Source organism: Budorcas taxicolor, chromosome X (genome assembly GCF_023091745.1).
Source record: "Budorcas taxicolor isolate Tak-1 chromosome X, Takin1.1, whole genome shotgun sequence".
Lineage (NCBI taxonomy): Eukaryota > Metazoa > Chordata > Mammalia > Artiodactyla > Bovidae > Budorcas > Budorcas taxicolor.
The window spans coordinates 143811422-143826707 of NC_068935.1; the positions used below are offsets into that span (position 1 = coordinate 143811422).

Below are 15286 nucleotides of genomic sequence, written 5' to 3' on the forward strand. Positions count from 1 at the left end.
GAAGGACAGCTGAGCATAGGTTCTTAAAAAAAAGTGCAGGTTGCTCAGTTGTGTCCGACTCTTTGCAGCCCCATGGACTCTACAGTCCATGGAATTCTCTAGGCCAGAATACTGGAGTGGGTGATTTAGTTGCTCAATCGTGTCCGACTCTTGCAACCCCATGGACTGTAGCCTGCCAGGCCCCTCTGTCCATGGGATTCTCCAGGCAAGAATCCTGGAGTGGGTTGCCTTTCCCTTGTCCAGGGGATCTTCGTTCGTCCAGAAGAGCAAGCTGTCCATCACACCCGAGGAAGTGAGAAGGGCAGGATGACCAATCCGTTCAGCCTACATTCCCAGGGTTCCACTGATGACACCTCTATTCCCAGGGGGGAAATCCTCACAGTTTGATTTTATTTATTTCCCTTCTTTTTTTTAACCAAACGGGAAAATCCTCACAGTTTGATTTTATTTTTGCAAGCTGGATATTTCCCTTCTTTTTTTTTAACCAAGGGGGAAAATCCTCACAGTTTGATTTTATTTTTGCAAGCTGGATATTTCTCTCTCTCTTTTTTTTTTTTTTAAACCAAGGGAATAAGTGTTTTCACTTTCCGAATCAAACAGCAACAACAAACAGCATCCAACATGCTTATTTTGCCCTTGGATTTTTCTCTTTTTTGCAGGAATGCTGAGACCCCTTTCCTGCTTGTCCTGTCCTACCTGCATGTGCACACGGCTCTCTTCTCTTCGAAGGACTTTGCCGGCAAAAGTCAACACGGCTCCTATGGGGATGCCGCTGAGGAGATGGATTGGAGCGTCGGTATGTGTCCCTGTAACTTCCGTCTGTGGGTTTCCCGGGTGGCTCTGTGGTTAAGAATCTGCCTGCCAATGCAAGAGACGCAGGATCGGTCGCTGGGTGGGGAAGAATCCCTGGAGAAGGGAATGGCAACCTGCTCCAGTATTCTTGCCTAGGGAATCCCATGGACGGAGGAGCCTGGCGGGCTACAGTCCATGAAGTCACAAACAGTCAGGCATGACTTAGCAACTAAGCAACAACAGTCTTCAGTCTGAACTTCACAAGTGGCTGCAACTCTTCCTGCCTCCTAGCTTGTTTCTTCTGAGTTTCTGCCTGTGTGTTTGATGCCATCAGAGATAGCACGTGCTGGGTTTTTTTGTTTGTTTGTTTGTTTTCATGTTCCAAAGAAAAGTCACCAGACAAACGCTAAGCGTGGTGGGTAAAGTGAAAGTGTTAGTCGCTCAGTCATGTCTGACTCTTTGTGACTCCGTGGACTGTAGCCCGCCAGGCTCCTCTGCACATGGGATTCCCCAGGCAAGAATACTGGAGTGGGTAGCCACTTCCTCCTACAGGGGATCTTCCCCACCCAGGGATCAAACAACAGGTAAGCGGCATAGAAGAAGCATCTTAACCGCAGATGCGGTTGAGGTTGCCAATGGATACAGCGCCAGGGAGTCTGGGTCTGTGGACTGCTGATCAAAGAGATGAATGCAGGGAAAAGAGTCAAGCATTTATTCTTTCCTCCCGTTATGCTTTCTTTATGTATTTATTTTAATTCTTGGCTGCTCTGGGTTCTCATTGCTGTGCGTGGGCTTTCTCTAGTTTGGGCGACTGAGGGCTACTCCCTAACTAAGGGTCTCGGCCTTCTCATTGGGGTGCCTTCAGTAACCTTTCAGAGCAAGGAGTGTAGAGCTTGGGGTCAGCAGTTGCTGCATGCCTGCTTCGTTGCCCCGTGGCACGTGGCATCTTAATTCCCCGGCCAGGGATTGAACCCGAGTCTGCTGCACGGGAAGGCAGATTCTTACTCCCTGGACCGCCAGGGGATTCCCACTGCTGACTCTTTTAGCGGTAGAATCTGAGCAGCCCCTTGTCTCTAGCACAGTTGGGTGCAGGGCAGGGTTGGGAGACAGAAGACTCGCCCGGCGGTTACAGCTGTGGACAGTCTCGCTGCAGGAACCTTGAGGTCCTCTTCTTCTCTGGATCCTGTTAACGCTCACTGTGTCTCCTTCTCCTCCAGCTTGAGTGCTTCTTGCTGCGTCTGCGAGGATGGCGGGGGGTGGGTTCCCTTGCTCTCTGCGTCCGTCCTCCCTAAACGGGTTACCCTATTTCCTGAGCGACATGGCATGTTTGTCAGAGGAACCCAAAAGACTTCTTAGTGAACTTTTTCCTTTCCAGAAGATATTTTTTTAATGTGTATTTCACTTGGCTGCGTCGGGTCTCACTTGTAACACTTGGGATCTCAGTTGCATCATCTGGGATTTTCTTCTGTGTGTCATCTGGTATTTTTTGTTGTTGTTGTTGTAGTGCTTGGATTTTCTAGTTGTGGATGTAGGGACTCAATACTTGCGGTGAGCGGCCTCAGCGGCTCCTCGGCATGTGGGGTCTTAGTTGCCCAAGCGGGGATCGAGACCTGCGCGTCCCCCGCATCGGAAGGCAGATTCTTTAGCACTGGAGCACCAGGGAAGTCCCTGAGGTGTTACTCTGTAAACTGCGCATTGCACATCCAACGTGAAATCATGGTGACCGCGCTTTCTCTTGCGACTTTCCTGATGGCTCAGCGGGTGAAGAATCCGCCTGCAATGCAAGCAGACATAGGAGACGTGTTTGATCCCTAGAGTGGGAAGACCTCCTGGAGGGGGACATGGCAACCCACTCCAGTATTCTTGCCTGGGAAATCCCATGGGCAGAGGAGCCTGGCGGGCCGCAGTCCCAAGGGGGTTGCAGAGTTGGACACGACTCAGGGACACAGCTGAGTGTGCACACCTGTGCTTTCTCTTGCACGGCTTCTCAGCCTCAGGGTGTTTTTCTCTGCAGAGTGCAGGGAAAGCCAGAGTGTTTGGGTAAAACAGAGGGATCGAAAAATCCGTGAGTTCTGAACTTCCCGTTCACTTCCTGTGTGCTCCAGCGATGTCTCTGGTGCTAAGGTCATTGGCCCCCTCTGCACAAAATTGGACAAAAGTGAGTCAATGGCACCGTCAACAGGTTGCTCAAGATTTTTGCCGTATTTCCTTTTTTTTTTTTCCTCCCCTTTGTACCCCTTCTCTCGTACTCCCTTCCCTTGCGGTTCCCTGAACTCAGCGTTTCTCTCAGCGAGGTGTTTAGGAGATCCTTGAACGTGGCCGTAGAGTTTTGTTTGTTGGTTTGTGTTAAGAGTACATTGAACCTGACAAGGGTCACCGACTGTGGTGAAGACAAGAACAACTTTTGTTTCGTTTCATTTAAACCTTGGGAGGAGCATCGTCTTTTGGACAAGGTGACTGCAGCCCTGTTCTAGCTTCTTACTGTTTCCCTAACTATCTGCGTGATTTTGACAGATGTCTTAAATCTCTGTGACTGATGAGTTCAGATGAAGCCACTTCTGAGTTTCTTTCTAACCTTCTCTGTAATGCCACACTAGTCAGTCAAATGATGAACACGTAGCTGGAAAAACAAAGGCGGCCAGAACATTCCACCTAATGAGATCGGTGAGAAGGATTCATTATACTCAGGGCTTTGGCATACAGCTCGTACAAGCCCGCCTTCTTTCATTTCTGCTTCTTAAAATGTTGCATGTAAATTAGCTTACATTTTCCACACCTTAGTAGTGTAAATCAGTAGAATAGTCCTCCGTAGTGTGAATCAGTAGAATATTTTATCTCTTTAATGAGTGTTGTATATTAATGTAACCAGTTTTGTGTCCAGCTCTCTGACGTGTCTTGGCTGGCAAGCAGGCTTTTGCTAGTATGATCACACGTATTGATTACATTTTATTTAATTAGATCAGCACGTCTTCCTACCCTCACTCATTAAAAACAAATCTAACTTCCAATGTGTTTCTGCTACTCACCCCTCGTGAGTAAAACAGAGCATTTTTTTGAATCTTTGAGATCTACAGTAGACCCGGTATCATATTAAGAGGTGGTTGTGTTCTTCCTCTTTTTTTTTTTTTTTGCCCAAAATAAAATCCTCCCCCTAAGCCATTACATCCACGGCTCAGGATGTTTCTGTTGTTTTACAAACTCAATACCTCTGAGCATTTTGAAGAATATGGCTTCTTTCCAGGAGGACCCTTTCTCTGTCACCAAGAAGGGGACTCTGGGTGAAAGTGTAATAAAATGACACAGAGGTATCAACTTAAAGGAAACACCTCAAGCACCATGGGAGACTGAACTAGAAGCCATCAGGCAGACAGGCCGTAGCCCTGTCCTTTAGACTCTAAAATGCTCTAAAGTTGAGGGCGTTTTCTTTCTAAATGTTTGGAGACGGCATAGCTATCCAGAGCCTAACTCTCCCCACTGCGGGTCTCTCCATACCCGTAAAAGCATATTCATAAAAGATCCTTTCTTATTTAATTGTCCGCCACGGCCTATCTCACCCCACGTTGTGGAGCTGGGACCGCTTTATTCTCAGCTGTGTGATCGCTGTTGCTTGTATTGTTATTATGCCACAGAAAGGACGGCCCGCAGAGATACGATGTAAGCTCTACACAACAGGTTTAGTCGCTAAATCTTTGTCGGACTCTTTGCGACCCCATGGACTGTAGCCCACCAGGCTCCTCTGTCCATGGGATTCTCCAGGCGAGAATGCTGGAGTGGACTGCCATGCCCTCCTCCAGGGGATCTTCCCGCCCTGGGGATGGAACCCACATCTCTTAGAGCAGGTGGGTCCTGTACCACTAACCCCCCCCCAGGGAAGCCCACACGTGAGACAGCTGGCAGTAAAAGTCCACAGGGTGGCCGAAATCCTGAAACTCTAACACCACCGTGCAGTTTGAGAGGTGGGCAGTGTTCTGCTTATCACAGTCACTGCCTGCAAAGGGCGTGCCCTGCACCTGCTCTCGCCTTCACACATGTCCCCTCCCTTTGTGATGTCAAGGGTCAGCGCAGTGTTCCTTTTCTGTCAGAATGGTGTGCAGTCCACAGCAAGTCACAGGGAAAGGGGCATCACCTTTAATACATGCCATTGTGTGCCTAATATAGGATAAGACCTTGGCTTAAGGGAATGTAGGAGTTCCTAAGGGAGTTAAGGTCTGTACCGTCTTAAGCTGTGGTTTTTCCAGTAGTCATGTACAGATGTGAGAGTTGGACCATAAAGAAGGCTGAGCCTGGAAGAATCGATGCTTTCGAACTGTGGTGAAGACTCTTGAGGGTTCCTTGGACTGCAAGGAGATCCAACCAGTCCATTCTAAAGGAGATCAGTCCTGAATATTCATTGGAAGGACTGATGCTGAAGCTGAAGCTCCAATACTTTGGCCACCGACGCGAAGAGCTGACTGACTTGAAAAGACCCTGATGCTGGGAAAGATTGAACGTGGGAGGAGAAGGGGACGACAGAGGATGAGATGATTGGATGGCATCACCGACTCGTACGCTCCGGGAGTTGGTGATAGACAGGGAGGCCTGGCGTGCTGCAGTCAATGGGGTCGCAAAGAGTTGGACATGACTGAGCCACTGAGAAACAGCAGCAAGGGAGTTTAGATTCTTCCAAGTGATTTTGAAATAACCCAGAGGAAGGAGGAATGAATGGAATGTCTGGAAGGAGGTGCAGATGAGTCTGGAGAGCTTTTAGAAAGGGACAAGTCCCCATATGTGGCCAGTGGCCTGCCTCAGCGTTTCAGCAGGACACGTACTTTCCGAGGAAGCCTTTGGGCAGTTGTGATCTGATTTTCAACCAAGTCTGATTTTCAACCCCAGTTAATCCCCCAGCAGCAAAGCTTTGGGGGAGGAACAGATGGATAAAATGTTGCTGGGATGGGTGAAAGAGGGTAACTCTATTTCTAAAAAAAATTTTTAATTTAATTTTGTATTGAAATGTAGTTGATATACAGTGTCAGTTACAAGTGTACCAGGTAGTCATCATTCACAGCTTTGAAAGGTTATACTCCACTTACAGTTATTATAAACTATTTCATACATTCCCCGTGATGTACGATATACCAATCTTTATAACTTAGCTTTGTGCGTGGTAGTTTATACTGAAAGAAGGCATCTTTTTTTTGAAAGTTACTGTGTTGATTCCTAGGGCTTCCCAGGTGGCGCTAGTGGTAGAGAACCCACCTGACAATGCTGGAGACGGAAGAGACACGGATTCAATCCCTGGGTCGGGAAGATCCCCTGGAGAAGGGCATGGCAACCCACTCCAGTATTCTTGCCTACAGAATCCCATGGACAGAGGAGCCCGGCAGGCTATAGTCCATGGGGTCGCAAAGAGTTGGACACGACTGAGGTGACTTAGCATGCACGCACAGATGGATTCGTAAAGAGGTCAGACAGTTTTCTTTCATTTTTTTTAAATTAAACAAAAATCTATTATTTATCAAGTGGAGGCAGAGCATTTCACAAGCCCCATCCTCCTGTAGTAAGGAACTACAGTGGCTGAATTTTGCACGAGTTCTCCTCTGCTAATCATACCTCTAAGATTAGCTTACAAGACATATTTTAAATATTCAGCAAACACTGTTTCTTTCTGTCTCTCGAGCCATCAACGACATGGTCATTAAAACTCAACTCAAGCAACAAATCGGACCTCATTTCCTCACTGGTCGTTTCCTTTATTGAAAAATTCCCGTTTGGAATTTTCGAAAGACTTTTCAGTTCTCTGGTGGGAAGAGAGAGAGGTATGTGTTTACTCTTCTCCTTTTGCATTAGGTTTCTCTTCCAGGGTGTCCTTAGTAACACACCTTAAAAAAAAAAAGCCTGAGTTTGTAAAAATTTGCTTTTAATTCAGTAAGTTCCCTGGGATTCTAAATACCCAAAGTGGAAACTGATTTTTTTTTTTAAAGAAATGCATCAGTTGATTCCGGAGTATCAAATCTTGGATATATGCTCGGGATGGCAGTTTAGCTCTGTGACAGATAGAATGTGACCTCTGGTGCAATCGCCGTAATCTCTGGTTACCCAGATAATCAGGAAACGGAGGCTGCAGAAAGCATCCTCGCCGGCCCTTTTGACAGGCTCTAGCATTGCAGAAACCTCTGCCCTAATGAGCAGGCTTTTTATTCAAGCAGGAGACAGGAGAGGGATGAAGCTGTTTTCCATTACAGACCACTGTTTACCTGAATTGTGAGGTACATAACGAGGTTTCAGAACTTCAAGAAAACATTTAGGAAGCGATGACAACCTGTGCCCGGTAACAAAATGACTCATACAGACCCACCTATGTCCAGTTTTCTTTCCACAGCTGTCAAATATATCGAATAAAAAGACAGGATTAAAGAAAGATCCCCTGCCCCATTTCCAAACACAGAGACTAAGCTTCAGGACGTGTGCGAAAGACACTTAAGAAAATGTGCCGTTAGGACATTTGGGAGAGCTTACTGTGAGATTACCAAATGCAAGGCTTCTGGAAAATAATAAATGGGATATTGTTACTGGAGGATACCTTTATTTATTTTAATTTTATTGAAGTGGAAGGAAATGGCAACCCACTCCAGTATTCTTGCCCGGAGAATCCCATGGACAGAGGAACCTAGCAGGCTACATACAGTCTATGAAGTCGCAAGCGTCGGACACAACTTAGCCACTAAACCACCACATAGCCGATTTACAATGTTGTGTTAATTTCTGCTATAAAGCAAAGTGACTCAGTTGTACATGCACACCCAGACACACATACACACACACATATATGTGCCCACTCAGATAGACAAGGACAGGGATGCCTGGCGTGACGCAGTCCATGGGGTCGAAAAGAGTCAGACACGACTGAGCTCCTGAACAACAATAATTTTTGATCATACCTCATGGCATGTGGGATCTTAGTTCTCCAACCAGACTTTGAGCTGGTACCCCTGGCATTGGAAGTGCAGAGAGTCTTGACCACTGCACCACCAGAGAAGCCCCTGACTCTCTTCAGTTAGCATGGAAGCATTTGGGAGCAAAGTCTCTTTACAGAGGACTGTGTAAGTCACTTTATTTGTCCCCAAGCAGTAGGAGAAAAGAGAGGTGAGGTCTTCAAGTAGCTTACTCCCATAAACAAACCCTTCTCCATCCAAAATGGATCTTGTCCGTCAGGTACCCCAGATATGAGTGATGCAGAAAACTCCAACGAAATAAAACCCTGTTGTTTCTGGAGTTCGTCGAGTGCTTGCTGCACTTTACACGAAATTCCATTCATTAAGGTCACTAACATCAGATCCAGCCGTCAACTCTAAGGAGACGTTTGCTGATTTTATCAATTACTTCCATTTTAAAACGATTGCTCAGTGGCATTCAACCGCACACTCTTCTTGGAGTCGGCCGTGACAGACTGTGATTTGGGCAGCACGTCCACGTTTGCAGTTCGCACAGAACTGTTAGGGAAGGAACACTGCTGTCATAATATATATATATTTTTTCCACTCGGAAGTAAGACAATAGCCAGAAGAGCACAAAAATGACAGCGTTACGGCATTTTAAGCCTTTTAAGTTTGATCATTTGAAAGCAGAATTGCCCGTCAGCTTCCTCCGTCGACACCCCGTTGCCTGCCTGCCAAATCTCATCGGTAACAACCATCTTATTTACGCATTTATGCATCTGATTTTCAGCACATAAATAAGCCGTGCTCTCAGAAGAGAGAAAGCTACGAGAAAAAAGCGTCTCTGACGATCTCGGAAGCGTCGAGCGCTGACTTTGAGAAAAGTCATTTTGCCTTGTCTCAACAACGTGGCCTTTGCGTTTTGCTTGGTGTTGCTTTGTAATTAAGCCAGGGGCAGGATGCGGGGGGGTGGGCGGTGGGTAGAGAGGAGAGTTCCAGAAAGGGCATTGCTGTCGACTTTGGAAGAGAGGGAGTGCCTCTGGGTGCCAATAGAGTAGATGCTTCTGCTCTTCGGATGCAGCAGGGTGGGCGGTGGGTAGAGAGGTGAGTTCCAGAAAGGGCATTGCTGTCGACTTTGGAAGAGAGGGAGTGCCTCTGGGTGCCAATAGACTCGATGCTTCTGCTCTTCGGTGCCTCACCCAACACGGCAATGCTTGTGTGCAAAAAAAGAAAAAAAAGAGTTCTTGCACTCAGGAGCCAGGCTGTGCCAGGCATCACTGATCAAGGAGGGGGCGGTCGCTTCGATTGGGATGAAGGAGAGGGAACCTGGGAGCAGGACCGTATACATGCAGTTGCGACCAACAGAGGTGTTGTGGGTGGTGATGACTCCAGGGTAGAGGGCACACTCACCTGTGTGTGTGTGTGTGTGTGTGTGTGTGTGTGCCTGAGTGTGCATGCACAGAACTACAAATCGTGCGTTTGGGAAGGAAAGTCTCTTTACAGGGGACTGACTCTCTGAGACATTTTCTTTGCTCCCAAGCAGTAGAAGAATGGGCCAAGCCGGGTCATGAAGGAACCTATTTCCATAAAGTCCATCTCCGTACATTTTATTTGACTCTTTCCTGATTTATTTTTTTTTTATTGAAGTATGGTTGATTTACAGTGTTGGGTTAATTTCTGCTATACAGCAGTGATGCAGTGATACTTGCATATATATATATATATATATATATACGTATACGTATATATATACATACATATATAGACATATATATACATACATATTCTTCTTTGTGTCTTCTCATTATGGTTTGTCACAGGATATTGAATACAATTCCCTGGGTTGTACACTAGGACCTTCTTGTTTATCCGTCTTATATGAAATACTTTGCCTCTGCCAATCCCAAACTCCCAACCCATTCCTCCCCCCGACCCCTTCCCCCTTGGCAACCAGAAGTCTGTTCTCTATTTCAGTGAGTCTGTTTCTGTTTCCTAGACATGTTCATTTGTGTTATTTTTGTAGATTTCATGTAAAAGCGATATCATACGATATTTGTCTTTGTCTGACCTCACATATAAGGGATATCATACGATATTTGTCTGACTTAGCTAGTGTGAGAATCTCTAGGGCCATCCATGTTGCTGCAAATGGCATTATTTCAGTTTTGTTTTTTTTTATGGCCAAGTGACATCCTGCTGTGTATACATGTACCACCTCTTGTTTGCCCGCTTATCTGTCGATGGACTTGTGCGTAGCTTCCATGTCCCAGCTAGTGGTAAAGAACCCGCTTGCCAGTGCAAGAGACTCGGGAGATGTGGGTTTGATCCCTGGGTCGGGAAGATCCCCTGGAGGAGGGCGTGGCAACCCACTCCAGTATTCTTTCCTGGAGAATCCCATGGACAGAGGAGCCCTGGCGGGGGCGGGGGGGGGGGGGGGGGCGGGGAGGTTCAGTCCGTAGGGTCGCACAGAGTTGGACACGACTGAAGTGACGTAGCACACATGTCCTAGCTATTGTAAATACTGCTTCTTGCCTAGAAAATTCCAGGGACAGAGGAGCCTGGCGGGCTACAGTCTGTGGGGTCGCAAAGAGTCGGACACAATGGAGCCACTAAACAAACAAACAGAAATGACCACTGGGGGGTATGTATCTTTTCAGATTGGGGTTTTCTCTGGATACATCCCCCCAGCAGTGGGATTGCTGGGTCAAGCAGCAGCTGTGTGTTAAGTTCTTTAAGGAACAACCATATTGTTCTTCATGGTGACTGTACCAATTTACATTCCCACCAGCAGTGTGGGAGTGTTCTCCACTCCACAGCAGTGTGGGAGTGTTCTCCACTCCACACTGCCTCCAGCATTTATTATTTGTGGACTTCCTGATGGTGGCCATTCTGACCAGCGTGAGGCGATACGTCGTTAAGAGTTTTGATCTGTGCTTTTCTAATAATTAGTGATGCTGAGCATCTTTTCATGCACCTCTTGGCCATCTCTATCAATGGCATTAATTTTCAATGCTTTGCTCTTGCAAATGAATCTTTATCTGCCAAAGTGCAATTTTTCTCTTATTAATCTATTCTTGATTTTATATGTCTCTGAGATATGCACGTCTGGAAAGCTTCATATAAATTAGGATATCAGAAAATCAAATAATAGGGTAGCAAAATGGACCTGCTTACATTTACGTATATACATATATATGTATGTGTGTGTGTATATATATATAACACGTATCAGTTCAGTTCAGTCGCTTAGTCATGTCTGACTCTGCGACCCCACACCAGGCCTCCCTGTCCGTCACCAACTCCCGGAATCCACCCAAACTCATGTCCATCGAGTTTGTGATGCCATCCAACCGTCTCACCCTCTGTTGTCCCCTTCTCTTCCTGCCTTCAATCTTTCCCAGCATCAGGGTCTTTTCCGATGAGTCAGCTCTTCACATGAGGTGGCCACAGTATTGGAGTTTTAGCTTTAGCATCAATCCTTCCAAAGAACACCCAGGATTGATCTCCTTTAGAATGGACTGGTTGGATCTCCTTGCAGTCCAAGGGACTCTCAAGAGTCTTCTCCAACACCGCAGTTCGAAAGCATCCGTTCTTTGGCGCTCAGCTTTCTTTATAGTCCAGCTCTCACATCCGTACATGACCACTGGAGATATACATGCTTCCCAGGCGGCACGAGTGATAAAGAACCTGCCTGCTAATGCAGAAGGTGTAAGAGATATGGGTTCGATCTCCAGGTCAGAAAGATCCCATGGAGAAGGGAATGGCAACCCACTCCAATAGTCCTGCCTGGAGAATCCCATAGACAGAGGAGCCTGGTGGGCCACAGTCGATAGGGTCGCAAAGAGTCGGACACGACTGAAGCGACTTAGCATGCATGCAAGCAAGCACATATATAATATATATATATGTAAAACATAAGTTTTATATACAAAAGTTAAACGTTTTCAGATTATCTTCCCTTCCTGTGTGAGTTTCCAGTATTTGTGACAGGATAGTAATCTTCTGCAGAAAGATCAGTTTTTGCAGCCTCAGGTTAGACATGCTGACAGTACAGAGTCAGGCAGTTAGGACGGGGAGAGAGCCCTGGGACAGGAACAGTTGAAGTCTGTTCATCCAGACTTTCGGCCATGAGGTGTAGTTAGAAATTCACTATGTGGAATATTGATTTTCATTCTCCAAATTAATTTATCCTATAAATCGTTAACCTCTGGGTTTCATAAACTCTGTAATCGCGTTACCATTTTTTTTCAAAGCCCGAAGCTTAATTTTTATGTTCTTGAGCCCAGGATGGATATTATTTTACCTTGAATTTACATCTCAAATTAAAATGAGTATGTTTTCACACTCTTCCACAAAATCATTTCCCTAAAGAAGATAACACCATAAATTATTGAGGAATCAAGTTTCCCAGTTGAGTCAAACAGGATTAATAAAATTTCTGGCTGCAGAACCACAACAGCTATCACAAGAAGAATAGTAAATGTTTATTGACTCACAATAGCTGAAATCTAAAATTGGTATATGCTAGACACGACTGAGCGACTTCCCTTTCACTTTTCCCTTTCGTACATTGGAGAAGGCAATGGCAACCCACTCCAGCGTTCTTGCCTGGAGAATCCCAGGGACAGGGGAGCCTGGTGGGCTGCCGTCTATGGGTTCACACCGAGTTGGACACGACTGAAGTGACTTGGCGGCAGCAGCAGCAGCCAGTTATCTAACACCTCACATGGGTAGTTTAGTGGTGATCTCACAATGGTGTTCTAAGAGATTTTTATCATCCTGTGGGTGAGGAAGTGAAGTTTGGAGAGGCTCAGTGACTTGTGTAAGACTGCCCAGGCGCCACTAGGCTACACTGCTCCTCTGAAGCCAGAAAAGGTTTATAGTTTGTTGAATTAATTGAGAAAGTAGACATTGTCTCCTCTCCAGCTGCGGCTTATCTATAAGACAAGACTCTTTGGACCAATGGCCTCCAACGATTTTCCTCCCGCTCCCGTATCCTAGGAGTTCATCCATCCCTGCATTCTTGACTTTGTTTCACACCCTCTAGAGATGTATTCTTCGCAGTGTCCAGGACGTGGAGGCGACCTTCATGTCCATGGAGAGATGAATGGATAAAGAAGTTGTGGTACGTATAGAGAGTGGAATATTACTCAGCCATGTAAAGGAAAAGGATTTGAGTCCATTGTAGGGGTGTGGATGGATCTAGCGTCCGTCGTATAGAGTGAAGGACGTCAGCAAGAGAAGAGCAAATACCGTATGTTAACTCACACACACACATGTATATGGAATTTAGGGAAATGATACTGATGAGCCTATTCAGGAACAGAGACAAGAGATGTAGGACACAGACTGTGGATATGGCGGGGGAAGCAGAGGGTGGGACGATTCGAGAGAGTAGCCCTGACCTCTGTACACGACCATGTGTAAGACAGGGAGCTGGGTGGAAGCTGCTGTACAGTGCGGGGAGCTCCGCTCGGCACTCTGTGATGACCTGGAGAGTTGGGATGAGGGCGTCGGGGGGAGACTAACAAGGGAGAGGGGATGTGTTTATATATGGCTCATTCACTTTGTTGTGCAGCCGAAACCTGTACAACAACACTGTAAAGCAATTATCCGCCAACTAAAAAAAAAAAAAAAAAAGAAAAAAAAAGGAAAGGAAAAATTAAACAGATGCAGAAAACAATAGGATGTCCATGTTGGGTATCTCAGGGGTGTTTTGTATATCACTGCCTTCTCCCTCAGCCTCTTCCGATTAGCGCATTTAATCTGCTAATTAAATATATCTAGGCATAGCAAGAAAAGACAAATTAGGATTTGAGAGATGGAGTTAAAGCAACGTTTAAATGGTATTCCACGCAGGACCAGTGTCTATATTTGAAAGGTGAGATCAAAATTAGGGGTGAGGAGCAGATTTGAATACTTGTTGCTTTCGACTCATGACGCCCAATTAGCGGTTGTCAAAAAGTCAAAAGCAATCATTCCCATGCCTGTGGACTTCCCCTGGGGGGTTTCAGTGGTTAAGATTTTTGCCTTCCAATGCCTGGGGTGGGGGTTCAATTCCTGGTCAGGGAGCTAGGATCACACAGACTTTGAGGCCAAAAAAGCAATCCTTTAGACAGAAGCAACAGTGTAACAAATTCAGTAAAAACGTTAAAAAAAAAATCCTCCATGTGATGTGTTAACACCTGCTTGAATGAGTTGAATTATCAGATGGGAAAAAAAAAAGTCCATGATGGAAAAGGAGACAGGTGTTTGGACCATCTTGTGGGTTTTTACATCACTGTCGCTATTTCATCTTCTATTTGAAATGGTCACCCTGGACTTCACATTCCCCACAGAGCCCTTCTGCCTGTGGCTTTGGTGTTCAGGATCTTACGGACAGAACTGAATTGCTTCTAAGAGCTTGAGCTCTCCCCATGAAGTCAGCATGTCACCCCAGAGTTAGATGGACATTTCAGGAACTGCAGGCAGCAAGCTGGAGGTCACTTGGACATAAGAGAGGAGCTTGGTGGGGTGGTAGTCAATGTATCCACTTTTTTTTTTAATACGTATTTATTTGACTGTACCACGTCTTAGTTGTAACATGCAGGGTCTTTTGTTAAGGCATGCAGACTCTTTTGTAGCGTGCAGGGTCTTTTGTTAAGGCATGCAGACTCTTTTGTAGCGTGCAGGGTCTTTTGTTAAGGCATGCAGACTCTTTTGTAGCGTGCAGGGTCTTTTGTTAAGGCATGCAGACTCTTTTGTAGCGTGCAGGGTCTTTTGTTAAGGCATGCAGACTCTTTTGTAGCGTGCAGGGTCTTTTGTTAAGGCATGCAGACTCTTTTGTAGCGTGCAGGGTCTTTTGTTAAGGCATGCAGACTCTTTTGTAGCCTGCAGGGTCTTTTGTTAAGGCATGCAGACTCTTTTGTAGCGTGCAGGGTCTTTTGTTAAGGCATGCAGACTCTTTTGTAGCGTGCAGGGTCTTTTGTTAAGGCATGCAGACTCTTTTGTAGCGTGCAGGGTCTTTGGTTGTGGCATGTATGATCTAGTTCCCTGTCTAGGAATCGAACCCAGGCCCCCTGCATTGGAAGTGTGGTATCTTAGCCACTGGACTACCAGGAAAGTCCCAGCATGTCCAGGTTTGAATTTGAATGGTGAGGAGGAGTTGAATCTGTGAATAATGTAAAGGTGTCTGCAGACAGAAGCATCATTTTCCATTTTGTATCCTCAGCTTTATAGGTCGTCCAATCCAATGCCAAAGGGGGAAAAAAAAAACAACCTAGTCCTGAGATTTAAAAAAGGAGTAGGTCAATGTTATGTGGCAACCTGGATGAAAGGCGGGTTTAGGGGAGAATGGATACATGTATATATATATTGTTGAGTCCCTTGACTCTTCACCTGAAACAGTCACAACATTGTTAACTGCTGCTGCTGCTGCTAAGTCGCTTCAGTCGTATCTGACTCTGTGCGACCCCATAGACGGCGGCCCATGAGGCTCCCCTGTCCCTGGGATTCTCCAGGCAAGAACACTGGAGTGGGTTGCCATTTCCTTCTCCAATGCATAAACTGACTATGCCCCAAATGCTTCAATCCTTTGGCCA

The 15286-nt window shown here is 46.0% G+C and overlaps 1 protein-coding gene across 1 annotated transcript in view; it reads left to right on the forward strand.

Moving 5' to 3' along the window:
* Positions 1-15286, forward strand: part of STS (steroid sulfatase) — an 83980-nt gene that overhangs the window by 15025 nt on the left and 53669 nt on the right. Inside the window, exon 5 of the mRNA XM_052663439.1 lies at positions 660-796. Within this exon, the coding sequence (XP_052519399.1) occupies positions 660-796 (137 nt within the window). The remainder of the gene's footprint in view (positions 1-659; positions 797-15286) is intronic.